The sequence below is a fragment of the Pelodiscus sinensis genome, chromosome 21 (genome assembly GCF_049634645.1).
Source record: "Pelodiscus sinensis isolate JC-2024 chromosome 21, ASM4963464v1, whole genome shotgun sequence".
In the NCBI taxonomy this organism is placed as follows: Eukaryota; Metazoa; Chordata; order Testudines; family Trionychidae; genus Pelodiscus; species Pelodiscus sinensis.
Genome location: NC_134731.1, coordinates 2,836,458 through 2,855,795, shown reverse-complemented (window position 1 = coordinate 2,855,795; position 19,338 = coordinate 2,836,458). Strand labels below are relative to the sequence as shown.

General features: G+C 44.2%; 1 protein-coding gene across 3 annotated transcripts in view; it reads right to left on the bottom strand.

The window, feature by feature from the left end:
• The window catches only part of GOSR1 (golgi SNAP receptor complex member 1), a 61,502-nt gene that overhangs the window by 14,882 nt on the left and 27,282 nt on the right, over positions 1-19,338 (bottom strand). For all 3 annotated transcript variants that reach the window (XM_075904625.1, XM_075904624.1, XM_075904623.1), the window contains one exon: positions 3,280-3,309. In XM_075904625.1, coding sequence (XP_075760740.1) covers positions 3,280-3,309 — 30 coding nt within the window. The remainder of the gene's footprint in view (positions 1-3,279; positions 3,310-19,338) is intronic.

The window sequence follows — 19,338 nt, the reverse complement described above, 5'->3', positions numbered from 1 at the left end:
TCTTAACAGAAATACTAAATAGGAGGTATCTATGGAACTTTTTATAATGACTAGTCAGACAGAGCTTGCAGTCTGATGTATGCTTCAAAGCAAACCCCCGCCAAACAGTGTTCCAAAAAGTACGTGGGGCAAATGAAAAATACAGTCACTAGGAAGCCAGTTCCCTATCTTGAGGAAATGATAAAAGTCTGAAAATGGAGCAGAAAATCGGAGACCACTAACTACACACTGAATTATATCACCAGACATTTACGTTGAAATCAGCCCAAGGCAAGTGAATGTTGCCTCAAAAGAACTGCCGTGCAAGGCAGCATGTTCCCACCCATCTCCGGGCAGAAACACACGGCTTTAGAAAACCTTGCGCCACATAAGAGCTTTTAGCAATCGTAAAAACAGATCTCGAGTTTCTCAATGCCCAGGCCGCCTTGGGGAAGCCAGAGCTCCATTAGTCACAGAACAGAGCAAGCATACGCAGCAGCACAGGGAAGACCCTGGCATCCCTCCCCAGCCCATCCCTTGCTCGCTGGGCCTATGGACTCCTTAACCTCCCTGCTGTGACTGCCAAGAGGAGATGGGGGGGGGGGGGCAGATAGTGCTAGGTGGGTTGGTGGAATGTGACCATCTATCCCCTGGTAACAGGTCCCAGGTCATCCACAAAGGTCCCCCACAACCACAAGAGGCACTTTCCAATGTTTCTATGTTGGCTGCTTAGTAACAAACCTTTTCAAAACCAATTCATAGGAATTCTGCAGCTTTCAGCGTTAGTCAAACAAACGGGCAACTACAGCAGGTGCAACTTTAGAAGACAGACAAGTATTAGCAGCCCAATAAGCTAATTACATCACAGTCACTCAAGGAATGAGCAATCCAACGGCCTCCTCTACACAGGTCCATGGGTTTTAACTGGGCAGCAATGGACAATGCTGGAATTAATAGCTGGAGGATTTTCTATCTGGTAAATGTCCTTAAAATGCAGTGAGGGTTACCACTAATTATCATCACACCCGAATGCTTGCAATTACTGGAGAAGGAAAAAGGAAAAAAAAAATTCAGTTCTGGCTTTAAGCAGAGTCTGAATTGTGACACCTAAAATGAAGCAATGCAAATTAAATTACATATCCGGGTAACTGCAGCTTGTGGTTATCAAGCAAACCAGATTTCATAAGATACAATGGAGAAGCTTTCTGGCACCAGATGGGATATGGTGCCAGCCTGCTCTGTAGAACTAATGACTTGTGCAATGAAGCCAGGAACCCGGATTCCCAGAGGCAAAGTTCATCTGTTAACACAAAAGACACACCTCCAAGCACTGAGTGAAAGCAAAGAGCTCAGAACCCAGCCAGTCAATATACTGTAGGCAGAGGGGCCAACAGACTTGCCAGGCCCCTGGCCAAGGTGGGGTGGCCCACCTCTCCTCTCCCAGAAGGGGCGGAGCTTCAGGTAGAAGGGGTGTGGCTGGGTAGCCAGCTCTCAAGCACTGCTCAGTATATGCTGTGGTGGCCCTCCCAGCCCCTAGCCAGCCCTGAGAATGGCCTGGAGCGCACTGCATGGCGCTCCGGCAGTGACTTAAAGGGGCCAGGGCTCTTGCCACCTCTACTCTTGTGGTAGCAGCAGCATCAACCATGAGCCCTGGGGCCTTGTGAATCACCAGGACCCAAGGCAACTGCCCCCTCTGTCCTCCCCATCAGTGGGCCTGACTGAGAGCAATTTCTATCACAAGCACATCTCCCCAGAGGTGCTGAGCCACAATCCAGAGAATAAGTGGGTGACAAGCGATAAAACACTTGGTCACTTTGCAGAAGATCACACCTCAAGACTTTCAGGCCTTTTAGCTCAGTGTTTCTCAACCAGTGGGGTCCCCACAGGGGTACTTGAGAGAAGTTTGGGGGGTACGTCAACACAACTGAAATTTGGAGAAAACTGAAATTTTGTTTTAAGTTGTACAGCGCTTTATTCTTTTTGTACTTTTTACACCCAAAAATCTCACCACCTGCCTGGCTACAATTAAGTTGTTTAAACAAATGTGTTGCAATGGTAGAAAAAATTGTGTCTAAAAACTGTAGGTACTGGGGGTACTTTTTTAAAAGGGTACTTTATAAAAAAAAAAGGTTGAGAAACACTGCTCTAGCTAGCAGGTAGCAAGGAAGAGACTACAAGAAATGCAGAGTTGATGCTTAGTTTTCACAGGAGGAGAGTTAGCATAGAATGATTCTTAGCAAAAGCTGTTTCGAACAAAGCCGTGTAGTGGGGGGTTTTAATCCGGAGAGCCAGTTTTTGCAGCCGTCTTCAGACAGTCACGATGTTGAATTGAGGGAGAAAAGCTCATGTAAATAAATATCCGTCTTTCTACGTATCACAGCGCTGACCACTTTAATAGCTTCTGTTAGCTTGATACACCTCCTGATACATTACTGTGTTTCAACCCGTTTCATCGCAACACTAATTGTATTGAGCTCACTGTACTTCAGCTAGCTAGCCAGCCAGCCCTTAATGGATACACTTCGAATCCTGCCGCCCCCTCTTAGCAGCACTGTTGATTGCCTATCCCATCACATGTATTATTTGAAAGAAAATCTTCTTGAATGTTTTTTATGAGAGACCATCTAAAACTTATGACTTATTGCAAGAACTCTTAATTATTTTTGTGCAAAATCCCAGTGATAGCGGGCAAACTGGAAAAGGCATGCAAGACAAAAATAATTTATAATTCTGGCATAGGGTGCTTCAGAAATCTGACAAATTTCCAGTCCAGTGCAAAATGGTAGGATTTCAAACACACAAACAGAAATAAATAAATCACTGACCAAACACACACACAAACACACAACAGTAATAACCATGCAGGTGTGTCTGGAAAAACCTCCTCTCCTAGGTGGACTGCAATGCTAGGGTAGCGAATGTGGTTAAGGGTTACAGAAGCACTAATTCCTTTATGGGAAGAAGGTGCTTCAGATTCTCAGAATAGTTCTTAATCTGCTAGCCGGCCTGAGCACTGTTACACTAAATGGTATACCGCATCTTAATAATTACTGCCTGAACATACATCTGTCTTCACAGATACAAGTTTAAACTGGTAAATTAAAATGGGCAAAACACTGTAATGACAGCGCTGCATTGCTCATGGATGGAAACTAACTGCTCTAATTTTGTTTGCAATCCACTGCACAAGAGGCTCAAGATGGATGTTTTGTACATAAAATGACTGATGGGAAGCTGTTCAAAGTAAAGCTACTACTGACCCTGTGAAAGAGAATACAAAATTAGAAACTCCACGCCTACCTTATTGTTTCTTCTATCAGCCGATCGGAGCTGGAAGCAAAAAGAAAATGATGGTCAAAAACATAACAAGCACTAACTATTGTAGATAATAACAGCGATGTTTTTCAGAATACTTCCCTTTATCAAGTTAGCCCTGGTGGTGAAATATTTTGGGCCACTAAAATGAAGATGTGGCCTGTATAATGCAAGTCTTAGCAGAAGATACAAGAGAAACCCCTGATGGGTACATATTGTATGGATTTATTTGGTGAGAGCATAACCTCATCCTCTTCACCATCTCGAAGCCTGGGCAAAGCCCAAATCAGACTAAAAGTTATCAACCTGGTCAAAACATAAAAGCCAAAGCTGAATTCCCTTTGACTAAATCTACACAAACAGTTCTGGAACTAAAATATAGGACTATGTAGCACTTTGAAGACTAACAAGATGGTTTATTAGATGATGAGCTTTCGTGGGCCAGACCCACTTCCTCAGATCAAATACTATTTGATCTGAGGAAGTGGGTCTGGCCCACGAAAGCTCATCATCTAATAAACCATCTTGTTAGTCTTTAAAGTGTTACATAGTCCTGTCTTTTGTTTCAGCTACACCAGACTAACATGGCTACATTTCTATCACTGTTCTGGAACTATTTGCTGAATATAGCAGATCTCCAGGCCAAGCTACTTCTGAGATAGCACGGGGTGGCATCGAGAAACAAGTTAGGGCTAGAATATTATAGCCTCAAGCTGTGGAATGTAGAACGTGAGAGCCACACGTGTGCCAGCTGACAGCTGTTATTCCAGAAGTTCAATGCTGCCTCCCTAGGATTATGAAGCCCACAGCAGTGCTCTGTGGAGACAATGTCACATTTAAGAAGAACATTTAAATAAAACACAGAAGCCACAGGAGATTAGGGAACAAACAAAATGCGGGAATATTCAACATTTTATTTTGTCTATAGCTCAGGTTTATTGTAAATACCCAGTTTCATTTCAAAGCCATACTTCTAGCAAGCTACAAAACACTGAAAACAGAAGTGTTTACAATAGAGCAGGTAAAACTGTTAATGCAGCAGCACAATGTATCTAGGTACCTGTTCTACACTTTGTCATCACCACATTTCAGTATCCATCATCAGGTGACATTCTACATTTCTAAATTTTAAGAAAATCTAGTCTAGTATATTTTTTCAATGCACAATTAAAACAACACTCAGCATTAGATTAGGAGTATAAAACAACAGCCACAAAAAAATCTCTGATCAGCACGAATTAGCAAAATGAAACAAAAAATTCACCCCTTCCCCCAAATCAAGGGAACATGTTCAGATTATTTAAGTGCATTTCTTCTCCCTCCAGGCTCCAAACACCACTGTTTAACAAATTTATTTGCCTTCATCTCATGCAGCAGGTATTCCATAGAACAACATGAACCCAAAAAGAGATGCTAAGAAAGGGAAGTGTTTTCTGCTTAAACCTGACATGGAAATCAGACAGAAATTTTTACTAAAAAACAACTCTCAGTCCTATGTTGCAAAGTCAAATTTATTGCTGCCACAATAAAAGGATTATGAGAGGTAAAACAGGCACTGTTATCTTCACCTAAGGATCTCTTTGCTCCCATTCACTTCCAGGACTCGATTTTTCCTTTAATTAGTTCAAGAAAGTAAGTTTCCATGAGCCATCTGAAAGCAGAGCTGATTTCTGCCTCCTCTTTGCAACAATCTGCCAATTTGAAACTTTACCAGAAACCCACACACGTACACCCTATCATATTAGTGAGATCACACCAAAGTAGCAATTTGTGCAATATATTTTATATATAAATACATTTCACTCTCCCAGGAGCAGATGCTAACACAAGATGTCCCAATTTGTCTATGTTAAGGAGAGTGAAAACAAACAAGCTGCTATTTTCAGTGTAGTCCATGGTTTGGGTTAATATTATGAAAACACGGAGAGTGACTACAGCCAGCCCAAAATACTCCGTGTGAAAAGAAACAGAGAGGACTGAAGGGACACACTCCAGATTGTAAATGGGGTAGTAAAAGTGGAGCAGTCCCCTCAGCCTCTAAAAAAAAGTCACTCGAATCAGCAGCAACTAAATGAGAACAGGCTAAAAAACCTGTTCCTCACACAGTCAGTTGTCAGTCTGGGGAATTTACTGCCCAAAGAATGCAGCAAGCCAAATACTGTAGTTATGGAGACTACATAAAGAGAGTAAAATATCAAGTTTAAGGGCAGCCACTGGTCACTGGAGGTAATAGGAAAGAAAGAAAAATCTCCTTTTCTCAATGGCACAGAACCAATTTGACAGTCATCCTTTAGAACACTGATACTTCTGACTCCAACAGTTGGAGTTTGTGCGTGACCCAGAATGATGCTGATCTACAGGAAATAAACCAGATATCAGTGACAGCACAAAATGGTGTGCATTTCTCAGCTGCTGCATAGTAATAAGTGAAAGAGACATTGCAACTGATGTTTGTGAAGTGCAGAGTACAAACTGGGAATTGGACATCGTGTGCATCTGCGACTGCTCTTTGGAGCCAAACAGTCCCTCCCCTCAGTGGTGTGACGTGCTCGTGTGTGTGTCTGATTAAGGTAAGAATTCTGGTCAGCTTTATGGACTCCCAGCAGGCACCTCAAAGTCTGCCACTGCTTTTAATTAAACAACCAGGCAATGCTGTTATACCTAATGGAAAAGCCTGGAGGTACAGGCAGTCTCCGGGTTACGTACAAGATAGGGACTGTAGGTTTGTTCTTAAGTTGAATCTGTATGTAAGTCGGAACTGGCGTCAGCCGCTGCTGAAACTGATCAGTTTCAACCGTGGCTGAATCTGGATGCCAGTTCTGACTTACATACAGATTCAACTTAAGAAACCCAGGCGTCCCCAAGTCAGCTGCTGCTGAAACTGATCAGCGGCTGATTCCTGTAGTCAGCCGCTGGTCAGTTTCAGCAGCGGCTGACTTGGGGACGCCTGGGGCAGAGCAGCTGGGTTGCTCCAGTAGCGGCTCCTCGGTACTACTGGAGCAACCCAGCAGCACCCCAGCTGCTCTGCCCCAAGCGTCCTGATTCAGGCGCTGCTGAAACTGACCAGCAGCGGCTGAATCAGGATGCCTGGGGCAGAGCAGCTGGGGTGCTGCCGGGTTGGTCCGGAGCAGCGCTGCGGGACCAACCCGGCAGCCCCCAGCTGCTCTACCCCAGGGGTAGGCAAGAAAAGCCTGGTCTGCTGGGGGGGGGGGGCACTAGCTGCCCCCCCCCCAGCAGACCAGGGGGACAGGAGCAAAGCCGCGGAGCACGCCTGCAGCGGGACAGCCCGGGCGCGCCTGAGCTGTCCCGCTGCGGGTGTGCTCCAAGGCTTTGCTCCCCGTCTCCCTGCAGACCAGGGAGACGGAGAGCAAAGCCGCCCAGGTGGCGGGAGTCCCGCCGCCTGGGCGGCATTGATCGGGTGTCCCTGGTGTGCTGGGGGGGTCCAGCGGCTTTGCTGGACCCCCCTCCCAGCAGACCAGGGAGACCGGGAGAAGCTTTTCTCGCCCCGGAGGACACGGGTGGCGACCCGCTGCCCGTGAGCTCCGGAGCGAGAAAAGCCCCGTTTGTAAGTGCGGATCCGACATAAGTCGGATCCGCGTAAGTCGGGGACTGCCTGTATTGTCGTCTCAAGAACGACTACTGCTGAATACATGAAAATCTTGGAATGGCAAGGCAATCTCCCCTCCCCCACCTCCAAAAAAACCCCAAGTAAAAAAACCCAAATGTTTTTGCCAGATAAAATGTATTTTTCTGGATCTCCTCTCTTCTGCTGTTCATCATGCCACAAAGGAATAGAGTTGTATAATCCAAATCAATTAAAAAACCACAAGTAAAGTGTTCTTGAAAATGAGATTCCCACAAAGTTTGGGATAGAGAAGTGAGTTTCCTTTGATTTTAAGGAAGCATTTAAATCTACTAGAACACTTCCATTTCAGTGGAGCGGAACAACCAGAAGAGCCAAAGTGGTTCACGCAGAGACCTACGTGACTGACACACTCTGCTCTAGTCTTCCAGAAATTCAGGGCAGGAAGTGATGGCTTGCCGCTTTGCCAAGGAGACCACTCACTGCTCTACCCTTAACAAGCAAGCACTCTTTAGTCAGCTTTATTATTTAACCAGAAGATTAAATACCAACGCCTCACATTCAAAGCTTCCATCCCACACTCTGTACAGCAGATTAACAAGGAATTTCATCATACAGAGCTGATTATGCCTCAGCTGCAGTATTTGGCTTTAAAATACAGTTAAACGTAACAGACAAATTCAAAATCCTGACAGATCCTCACCCAGCTCAGTTCAATGCATAGGAGTTTTGACAGACTACGCTTCGGGGTGAAAAAAGGTATTTTCATAGCAATAGCAGTTTACTATGAAATATTCAAAATGAAGTCACGTGTGTCTATTTCCATTCCCATTACATCGGATTACCAAAATGTGCGTAAACAGACTCTTTAAGTCTTCCAGTTGGATGAATCTCATGCCGTCTTCACAGAGTGCATCTGCTTTGAAGCCACTTTGGTCACCAATACTGAATGAATCAAGCAATGGGTTACCTTATTTCTACAGCACCTCACATCCCCAACACACTCCACACGCACAAATTAACACCAAAATAAAGCTCTCCTTTCTCTTTGTGGTGAAGAGTGGCAGAGGTGGGTGATCTATGCCAAAACACAAATCGGACATCTGGTACATTCTTTCATAAATGGTATAGAATATGAAAAGTGTGCAAAGACTAATTAGTAGCTAACTGAGGAAAGAGGGAATTAATTTCTCCACTTAACTGACAAGCTCAAAGCATAGACAAGTGGGTCCCTTAGAAAACACCATGATGTTGCAGTTCTGTTTTCCCAACAAAAAACTGCAAATCTAGTGGACATTTCACTGTGAATATCCAAGCAAGCAACTATTGTTCAGGGCAGCATTACTCTGATTTGCCATCTGTTTCAATATGCCAGGCATTTTCACCTGTCCACGCAGATGGAGCTTTCACAAAGTCATTTAAAAATACATATGGACTGAATGATGAAAAGATGCTGAAACAATCAAATACTCTAGCACCTGGCATGAATCCAAGTGCAGCAATAATGCATATGAAATAATCAGGCCTTTGTGCAAGTACTGTAACAGGAAAGATCTTCTAGTTTGTCATCTAGATAAAGACAGCTACATTAATGCAAGCAATAGACCAAGTGAAACAAGAGAGAGCTTGGGGGACCTGGAGCGGGGGGAGCGGAGAACCTGGCTCACAATTCAAAAAAATGCAACCACCAAATAACCTGCCTCCCAAGTCAGGTGTACCAGCTACAGAGCCATGAATTCAGTCACTGGTGCAGACGGTCACCGTTTAATTACAAAGTGGGAGAAATCCTTGTCAACATCTCGAGTACAGACATCACTAAGGTCAGGATTTCACCCAGGGTTTACTTGACAGGGAATTAAGTTACGTCAGTGTCAGCAAGACAGTTACTTTGTGCACACCCCAAAAGCCTTTTATGAAAAAGCTAAGGAGGGTACTTTAACCTCTGAGATACAATCAGACGCTTCAAGCATAAACGTCAGGGCCCTATTTTATAACAGGAGGAATCATTTCTATACAAACGAGAAAACACACGGGCTCGCTAATGCAGCATTTACTGGCTCTTTATTTTCCCCTCTTTTTGTAGCATTTGCAAAGCTAATAGCTGTACAGGCAGTCCCCGACTTACGTGGATCCGACTTACGTCGGATCCCTAGATACGAACGGGGTGAGGCAACTCCCGCACATGCGCAGCAGCATTCCCGGGGCTCGCTCACCTGGGTCCTAGGATCCTCCTCCTCCTCGGGCCGGCTCCGACTGGGGTCCCGGAGAGCTGCCGGGCAGAGGAAAAGTGCCTCCCCCTGCCAGCAACAGGCTGCCCCCTCCCCTGAGCAACAGGCTGCCGAACAGACAAAAGCAGCCTCTCTGCCCCTCCTCCCCCTATACATGCCGGGCTCCCGGAGCGCAGCAGCGTCCCCGGGGCTCGCTCACCTGGGTCCTAGAATCCACCTCCTCCTCCTCTTCGGCTGGCTCCAACTGGCCTCTGCCTGCAGCAGCTGGCCACAGGGACAGGGATCCCGCAGAGCTGCCGGGCAGAGGAAAAGTACCTCCCCACGCCCGCTGCCGCCCCCCCCTCCCGCGGCCTCGCATCCTGCACACCTCCCCCTCCCCCCCTGCCAGCAACAGGCTGCCCCCTCCCCTGAGCAACAGGCTGCCGAACAGCAGACAAAAGCAGCCTCTCCGCCCCTCCTCCCCCTATACATACTGGGCTCCCTGGGCAAACAAAGACTCCACCAAAACAAACAAAGTGCTGGCCTCGTTGTGTTAGCAAAGAAAGGACCCTCCTCCTAGAACCCTGGGTGGTGTGTGGAAATAAAACTATTAGCTCAAAGCATGGTGCAGAGCTGTTTGGTATTTGATGAGTTACTCCTTTAGTCCTGAGTTTGTCACAGGGACAGAAATAGATGTGAAATCTTCTGAACAGGGGAACAGACAGCAAAACAAACATTAGAGGGGAGTTAACCTTTCCCTATGCTATCCAAAACTAAAAAAAATGTTTGGCTAGAGTTTACCCTACAATATGTACCAGTTCCGACTTACATACAAATTCAACTTAAGAACAAACCTACAGTCCCTATCTTGTACGTAACCCGGGGACTGCCTGTACTTTGTTTCTCCCGGCAATATTCACTACGGGTGTGCCTCCTTGCAGCTAAGTCTGGGGATGCGGCTGCCATTGTATCAGGTTCCTGCTTGCTACTCATTGGTTGCTTTGCAATCGTCTTCCTGCCAGTAACTTGGCCCTCCAGCAGGTTACTGTTTGGTCCACTCCTGAAGTGACCTAGTTCAACAGGACCGCTGTCCAACCACCACCCCCAAACAGCCAGCCCATCTTGGACCGTGTAGCACTAGATCAGTGACTGGCAGGGGAACGCAGGCTGCCCACTACACCGGGTTCCAGCTTAGAGGCCCTCCCCCAGCACCCTCGCTCTTCAGTCCCCATCCCATTACCCTTTCCCTAGGTCCTTCCTAGCAAGCTGGGTTTCTCAAGGGAGCGTTCTTTACTTCTGTGGCTACTTAACCCCTCCTGGATGCTCACGTCAGAGGCTCCCACTGCACACTCTCCCCCAGGGATCCCTCCTTGCTCCCGATGACCTCCCTCTTTACCAGAAGTGACAGCCGATTCCAGCCTCCTGCTTTCAGCCTCTTGACTTTATAGTGCTGGCCCAGCACTTCCCTAGAGCGTCACTCCCTTTGGATAAGGCCAGGTGATGTAACTGGCCTCTCAAGCCCTTGTCAAACTTATTGGCTAGTGTGGGGTGCACAGCCTATCTTCCAGCTGGAGGAATGTGATTAATTGCCAATATGCACCCCACCAAACTGTTTGCATTACATCCTTTCTACATTCAGAGCCCTGGATCACCAGGCGAGGCAACTAGACGTTTCAAGGAATGTACATATTACAAAATGAGTTTAATATTACAAACACTCCCCCAGGAGAAAGTGTTCTTATTGCACAACCAGCCACTCAATCATTTTGGAGGGACAAAAACACAAGTGGAGGCTCTAAAGTAAAAAAAAACAAACAAAAAACCTCTCATCAACCAAAAGCAAAGATCAAACATCTTACGTCTTTGGGGCAATAAGAAATAAAACTCAGATCATTCACCTTTTGACGATGTAGTAGGAAATGAAGACTAGAATACATTTCATTCTGGGGCAGTGAATAGAAAGTTGTGTCCACCAAAGAGAAAATGAAAAATTAAATTAAAATAGCAGTTTCCACCTTTAATGCTATTGTCCACAAAAGAAAACACCATAAAAAGAGCCCTGTGCAAACAACAGGCAATCCCCTTGATGAGTCTCTAGCAAAGCACTGGTGAAAGCAGCAGCTTGAGGTGTGTGAAAATATGACAAGCAAGGAGGGGTTGGGAGACAGATTTGACTATAAAGTGTAAATCTCAGGTCTCTACCACTAATATACATGACAAAATCTGAACAGAGGCAATCAGTCAAAAAGGTAATGACGTGAGATGAAATGAGTGTTTTCAGGGACAAATGACTCATATTGAAATGGTTTTGAGAGCAGATGGGTAGAGGTACAAATCTCTTAGCAAACTGCAGACTTGCAGGTTTTGCTTCACATGTTAATTAAAACAAATTCTTGAAGATAAAAAAGCTCAGAGTAACAGTTTTCAGACTTTACTTTCTCATAGGCATAATGAAAAAGTGCAGAATGTCTGCAGTTCTCAAAACAAAGAAAGACCTGCACAAATATCGAACATTAAAACTAAGATATTACACAGATATGCCCTAAATGAATATACAGGAAGGTTGACTGAACACGGCATTTAAAGACTCTAAACACCCAGGTGGGCTAGCTTCTGCAGATCACTGTACCGTGGAATACAGCCAGAGAGTTTCACCAAGATTTAGAGCAGACATGAAATCGGTAGGGAGACAAGAAAGCAATACTGATACTGAAGACTTATCTTCTAATGCAACTGCCATCAGTATAAACACTATTAAATCTGGACTGAAACACATTCAAGTATAATCCAGCACACTGGCCAGTGGGCATATAATATCACTGGGCGCTTAATTTCTTCCCAAATAACCCACCTGTAGTTTATGCATCATGGAAACACAGGCCAAGCAGCGACTGAATACTCCGTGTGGAAATGCTTCTAACAATGGCAAGGGGAAAAAACCTCAAGTTTTAAATTCTAACAAATTCCTCGATGACTCGCCACAAGTGCTTTGGCAGAATTATTTATTAAAATACTGGAGAGTGAAAAAGGAGCCATACTATGTAGCACATTCACAAGCAGCAGACACGGGCATCATCTATGAAATGTTTTGTGACCAGAATAGTGTGTGCGTGTGGGGAAATCTGCATTACTGTATTCAGCTGCTCAGCATACATATTTACAATCGCCCTGATTCAGTCTCAATTCTCTCCTACCCACCAAAATTGTCATCCAAAGCTTTTCTTTCGTGCGCGACGGGGCTCCTCAGGAAGGACCATCTTGAAGTTAGAAATGAGAACTTGTACAGATGCTACAGTAACAAGCCCCATGCCAATACCTGGAGACAGAATACACCGCTCGATAGTGCCATATTCTTGGCCTAAAGCACAAAGAGAAACCTACTCATATAACAAAGGCAACTTTTTGACCTTTAAAAGGGGATCCACTAAGGCTACCAAGAAGCCACCTATATTTCCTTTCAGTTTGCAGTACTCAATTTATCTACAGAGAGTGGTTAAAAGCCAAATTTAAAAACAGAGACGATCCCAATCTATTATTTTGACGAGTTTGTGAATTTTTGTGTGCAAAATCAAGTCATACTTTGCGATTACCTACAGATACCAAATTTTGCATAAACAATCCTGCCATTCAAATAGCTGAATGCACTACTTTTTATACCAGAATATGCTGGGTGAAAGGTTTAAATAATTCTTTTTGTTTTAATTTGGACAAAAAAGTCATGACTTATGATTAGAGTTCATAAAAATAGTTAATAAAATTAAAATTGGGTTGCTTATTTAACTGTTATTTAGTGCAAAGAAACTTTTTACTGTTACAAATCACAAAATAATTCAAATCAGTTATGGAAAGAATAATGGAAGCTTTATGAGTTTCTGATTCAAATTTACTATGTATGGCAATTATTCAATAAAATTAATGATGTTTGAACCTGAAATCCTACTAATTTAATACTGTTCTTTTGCTTCCCCGTTGCAAGCACATTGATAAAAAATTCCATGACATGTATTTAATTTCTTGAACACTACACTGCCCCTTCTTGTGCAAGAAAAACCCTCTTGCGCAATGCCGTTATTTCTGAAAATAATCAGTGTAGCGGCATTGCGCAAGAGGGTTTTTCTTGCACAAGAAGGGGCAGTAGAGACAGCTTCTTCTGGCGCAAAAATCTCTTCTGCAAAAAATGGCAGCTCATTAGGTATGCAAATGAGCCTCCACGCTTAGCCTCATTTGCATATTTTTCAAGCAAGAAGCCGCAAATGTAGACATAGCCTAAGTGTAATCACGCAAAATGACTTTGCCTTGTCAATGATGGGCCTCATCTGCTAGTCATCTATACTTCAGAAGTTAATTAAGTGAAGTGCCTGGTTTCCTATCACTAGTAAGAGCCCCAAACTGATTAGTTAGATGGTACCAAGGTCCTTATAATGAGGTTTTTGGAGGCTCTCAGCTCTTGGCAGTGCAGGTTCCTGAAGAGACTGACCCTCCCATAATTGCTGTATATCCCACAAGAAACATGCTAAATGAACTAAAACGGGGACAGGCATTACTGTAAGTCATTATCACTAACCACAGCTATCAGAACAATTCCAGTAAGTCACTAATGGACTAGATCGGCTTTTCTTCAAGTTTTACATACTGCAGGCAGCCCCAATGTTACGAGTGCTGCTTTCACTGTACACTGTAACCTAGGAAAAACAATATAGTTCTGGCCAGGAAACAATCAATACTTATTCATTCATATGCAAACATTTTAAGGAGCAGCTTCATGGAAGCTGAACACTAACCTGACGAGAGAGTTTGGGTCTATCAAGCTATAGAACGACACACTGATTTGCATACACCTCTGAACAAGGTGACGGCCCAAGTGCATCAAGGGGAAGCGTGTTTATTAATTGGACTCTTGCAAATACCTGACCATCATGGCTCCTGTATCCTGTTCCCTGTTCAGCTACTGCCTTATCGTGCGAGCTTGGATAAGACAGGGCACTCCTCTGTCATGTGGGCATAATAACGCTTCCCTATTTTATAAGGTGGGAGGGACAAGACAAAGAGGGATTGCGATATCTTTAGAAGGGGGGCTGCCTGCTCTGTAACCCAGTGTCCCTCTGTGCTTGGACGTGTGATTCCCACTGACTCACCCACATGTGTATTGGTCTAGACACCTAGTCCCAGCCTGAGCAGATAACAAGGTTCTTCCCAAGGGGAGAGATAAAGGAAGGCAGGCGGAGATGGCCACCTGGCTGGGGGGCAGGGCCTAGGAGCTGGGAACTCATGGCTGCGGGTAATCATGAAGAGAAGGGACTAAGCTGAGTACTGGGAGTTCCGGGGCCTCTGGATCCCTACCCCAAGGGGTCTGGAGCTGCCTGCCCCCTTACTCCAATTAGACTCGGCTGAGCTGTATCTCTGAGAAGCAATAAATCCTCTCTATTCTACTGGCTGGCGGAGTCACATCTGGCTGCGGATGGGGGTACAGGGTTGCGGGGGGTCCCCAACGTGCTGTCACAGTTGCCCAGTGTCATTTTCAGCAAAACCAATGGAGAGTGTCAGATGAACAGAAGTATCAGAGAGTTAGCCATGTTAGTCTGAATTTGCAAGAAGAACGAGAAGTCCTGTGGCACCTAGACTAACTGATATATTGGAGCATAAGCTTTCGTGGGCAAAGAAGTGGGTCTTTGCCCACAAAAGCTTATGCTCCAATATATCTGTTAGATGAATGGAAGTTTTTATTTTCATGCTATTCTGTTCACAACTGTATTTTAAAACATCTCTGGAGAAAGCTTTCAAGTGCCCTGCCTCCGCAATTCTGAGACTGTTCATCGGCTGTCTTTTTTTGAGAGTGAGTGAGAGGTGCAGCAAAGCCCTGGGCTTCCAGCTAGGATCTTGGCCAAATTACTGATACAGCAACCATCTGTCCATTCATTAGGTTTCAAAAAACGATTTGTATAATTGCAGGGTTAAATACACAAAACACTGAATGTCTTTTAGTTTTAAACTTTAAAGTGCACTCTATATTGAAACCATCTGAAGCCCAAATTTGAGATGCAATCCAGTAATGGATGAGGCTCTGCAATGGTGCTTTGCCAACCTGATTTCTTGTAAAATTTCCTGCGCTCTCAGTCTTGTCTTTTTATCTGCTGATAGCACAAGCTGGCATTCTTTCAAAGATGAAATTATATGCAATAGAAACAAGTCTCAAGCTTTGCTATCAGAGGCTCCTCCTTCACTTAAGAGGCTGGGAGTAGGAATCTAGTGCTTGTTAACAATGGGGATTTGAAGGAAATCACCTTCAAAGAGGGGAAAGCCACGAAGCCATATCAAAATACAGTCCTCAGAGACATAGGATGTCTATTACACTGGCCAATATTATACTGGAGGACTGACGCTAGATCAACAGTTCTTGACAGTGAGTTTCAGGAGTCCATGGGGCCTGAAGCCTCCAGCCCAGTGCTCTGAGTCCTGGGACTAAAAGCCCCGAGCCCTGGGGAACTGACACATGGAGCTCAGAGCCCTGGTGTTCCTATGGGGCAGACTCCCCAAGTCCTGCACCTCACGGGGATAAAGCTGGGAACCCCAAGCCCCAGAACCCCCTCAAGATAATACCCCAGATCCCCAAGATCACCTCAACCCCCACTACTGGGCTGATGCCCTGTGCACCCAGACCCACAAAGCTAAAGCCCCAACTCCCCTCCATGGCTGAAATCTGGACCACAGAGGGGGCCCGCACCCCAGCTCTGCAGCTGAAGCCCTGAGACCCCCTCCCCCCAAAGCCCTGAAATCCAGTTCCACAAGGCTAAAGTCCCCTCCTCTCGTGCCTGCAGCTAGTGATCCCAAACTCCCTGCTCTGGCAGCTGAAGCCAGGACACGCCCCCCCCCCCCCCCCCATGTCCCTGGACCTTGGAGGTTTTATAGCATGCTGGGGGGAAGGGGACTCAAAGGATAGACTAGACTACCAAAGTGGTGAGGAGTCCTGTGGCACTTTAGAGACTAACCAAAGTGTTGGAGCACAAGCTTTCGAGGGCAAAGACCCACTTCGTCAGATGCATGTCAAAGTGAAGAAGTGGGTCTTTGCCCACGAAAGCTTATGCTCCAACACTTTGGTTAGTCTATAAGGTGCCACAGGACTCCTCGCCGCTTTTGCAGATTCAGACTAACACAGCTACCCCTCTGATACTAGACTAGACTAGACGATCATAATCCCTTCTGGCTTAAAATCGAAAGACTCAGCTAATAGTTTTGCTGGCAAAAAAGTGAAAGATGTCTACAGCGAAACAGGAGTTGCACTCTTCGATTCCGTCAGGAAGTCAGCTAATTTTCAAAAAGCAGATGACTTCATGTGAGCAACCAAGTTAACAGTGCCCTAAATTACAAATATACATTTTAGGAATATACTAATATTATTCCTAAACCAACATTTTTTATCTCCATCAGAAGAGTTCACAGTGAAGCAGATCAAGATATCATGTTCACAACGACAGAGCAAGACTGCTTGCTATGTGGACGTCGCAAACATGGAGAACTAAACGACATCTCATCAAAATCTTGCCTTTGACCATAAAATTATGCAGGTCTCCTCACTACAAAGCTGAGTGCCCTGACATTGCCTCCACAGTTTTCAGGCTCCCCACCTTCCTCAACCTTCGCATATAGAGACACTGAACCTCAAAGGTTTTTGTTGATTTCACTTCCTGAAATTGGCAAAAGTCTTCAAGGCAGACAGCTGAGAAGCAGAATATTACCAGTTCTCCCAAATTTTTCCATAAATCCCTTCCCATGAAAATTTTAAGTCTATTTTTCACCCTCATTCAAGATGCACTTTTTTAAAAATCTATGAAATTTTTAGCTAGAAGAGGTTTCCATTTTCCAATCAGCTCTGATCATTTACACTTCTAGAAAGGCAAGGATGGATTCAGAAACCATTATTTCAATATAGCTTCATAAGCGTATATACATTTACAAGCCCATTTTCAAGGCCACCCCACTTCTGTAATTCATCATGGGCCAGAGTTGTGATGAGTTTTAGAACAGGACAACCCAGGGAAATGAAAACGACAATACTGCACTATCCTGCTTATTCTCAGACACACAAAACAGCTGCCATGTCAGAAATTTACTCTTTATTCAAGCTATTACAACTGCTGTTGGCTTGTTTGATGAATGGTGGACGATTGCGCCCTGAAACAGTATTTACCTACAAAATAAGCACAGAATAAAAACAATTCTATCCAGCTTGTGTCTGCCTTTGCACATACCAATCTGCTGAGCAACAGAAATGGAAGAGCCAGAACTTTAAAGCAGCAAGAACTGGTTGTTAGGCTGGACAGACTAGAGTCATCAATTCATTTTTATGAAACTGTAAGTGTAGTGGGGATGTAAAATCCCATTTATTTGGTTAACCAGTTACATGTAATGTTTAACCGGTTAACCGATTAAAGGAGGAGCAGCCCCTGTGCCAGCCGCAGACAAGAGCTGCTCCGGCTGTGTTGGAGCACCCCTACCTGTGGCTTTCCCCACCGGACTGGAAGAGCCCTCTGCCTGCAGTGGACAGGGGAGATGCTCCTGCTCCCACCAGTTAACCAGGACTGATAAGCCTCACCCTTAAGTAAGGGTGAGGCTTAAAGATTATCATCCCTAAAGTGCAGGTGTAGCATATTTGTAATAAGATTTCATTGTAAATTATTTTTAAATAATAAATTTAGTATTTTATTGATTAAAAATAAAAATATCCAATTTTAATAAAATCTGGTTCCTTTGATTTAAAAAAATCATTGATTTTTATCCCCCTGCTCCTCAGTATACAAAGCGGACAGGGTGTTGGATATTCATTTCATTAAAATGCTGCACCAGGGTGGTAACTAAATACCCTGATGTTACTCAAAATTGCTACAAGACTGAGTGACAGGTATTTCACAATAAGATATCAACAAGATGTAAAATTACAAATAGGGGAGGAAAATTTTATAAAGCATCTATTCAACAAACTCTGAACACTGAACTCAGTGGGGGAGGCTCCTATAAAAATAAAATAGCTTTTTTCAAAAACTGTAAGCAAAGGCAATATTGCAGAACAAAGCAGTCACTGACTGCTCAAAATGTGCTTCTACTTTATTAGTGCTAACCCATGTCAAATGACTTTCAATTATTGTTAGGCTCCAACATTCAGTAAAAACCTTGGGGGACAAAGTTGTTCTAGTTAAGAATCAGAGTTCAAAAGAATGCTAAAACAAATCAAATATGCATCTTTAGCTTGTTTATTTCAGAAACAAGCAACCAGATGCACAAGCATATGTGGCTTTTTAAACTTTCCTTGATGTAGGGTTTAATTTTTCCCCCCTGTAGGACTGTTTCTAGGTTAAAGCACACAACTGGGAGTCACAGCTGGGCTTTATTCCTAGCTTTGCACTTCCTGATCTTGGGCAACTCAATGCCCCTCTGTGTGCCAAATTTCCTTTTTCTGTACAAGAACATTTACCTACTTCCAACAGGTGCGTTGGAGGGTTAAGCTTTTTTATATCTGCAATTATGTTTTTTAATACGTATGCCCTTTGATTTAAAGAGACAACATTTGACTAGTTATTACTCTTTTTATTTCCTTATTCAATTTTGGTATTTCACATGCAAAACCATCAAGCTATTTATCTTGGAAAAGTCATAACTTGGCATCCTTAAGACTACTACTACATAAAACGTCAAATTAGGGAAGGCTCTAGAATATTTGCTAAAGCAAAAATGATTTGGGGGGCTCTAAATCTAGAATTTAATGATCATTTGTCCACCTCAAATTCATTAATTTCACAAGCCAGTCTCCGCTCAGAGGAGTCTTTGGACTAGAATAGAAAGCTGCATAGATCAAGGATGAAGAATGAGGTAAAGGCAGAGGATATGTCCATGGAACAATAAAAGGGGGTAAAGGCAAGTCAGGAATGTGGTATACTGATACCACTGAAGTGGGAAGTCTGAAACCAGAATCAACCATGTGCTACAGGATGAGGTGCATTCCCCAAGAAGTATACTACAGGTCTAGATGCATTACATGGAGCAGCTTGCACAGTTCAGCCTACAATACTGAACTGAAGCAGGACCTTTCTGCTACAGTCTTTGTGTGATCAGAGCCGAGCAGGGAGAGATGAGTTAAGCTAGGAACAAGGCATGGAATTTCCAGCCATATCCATGCCTTGGGAAGGACTAAACCTTGGAACAACAGATGTAAGTAGAACAGGGAATGTTTAGTCAGATGTGATCAGCTTATTTTTATTCTGG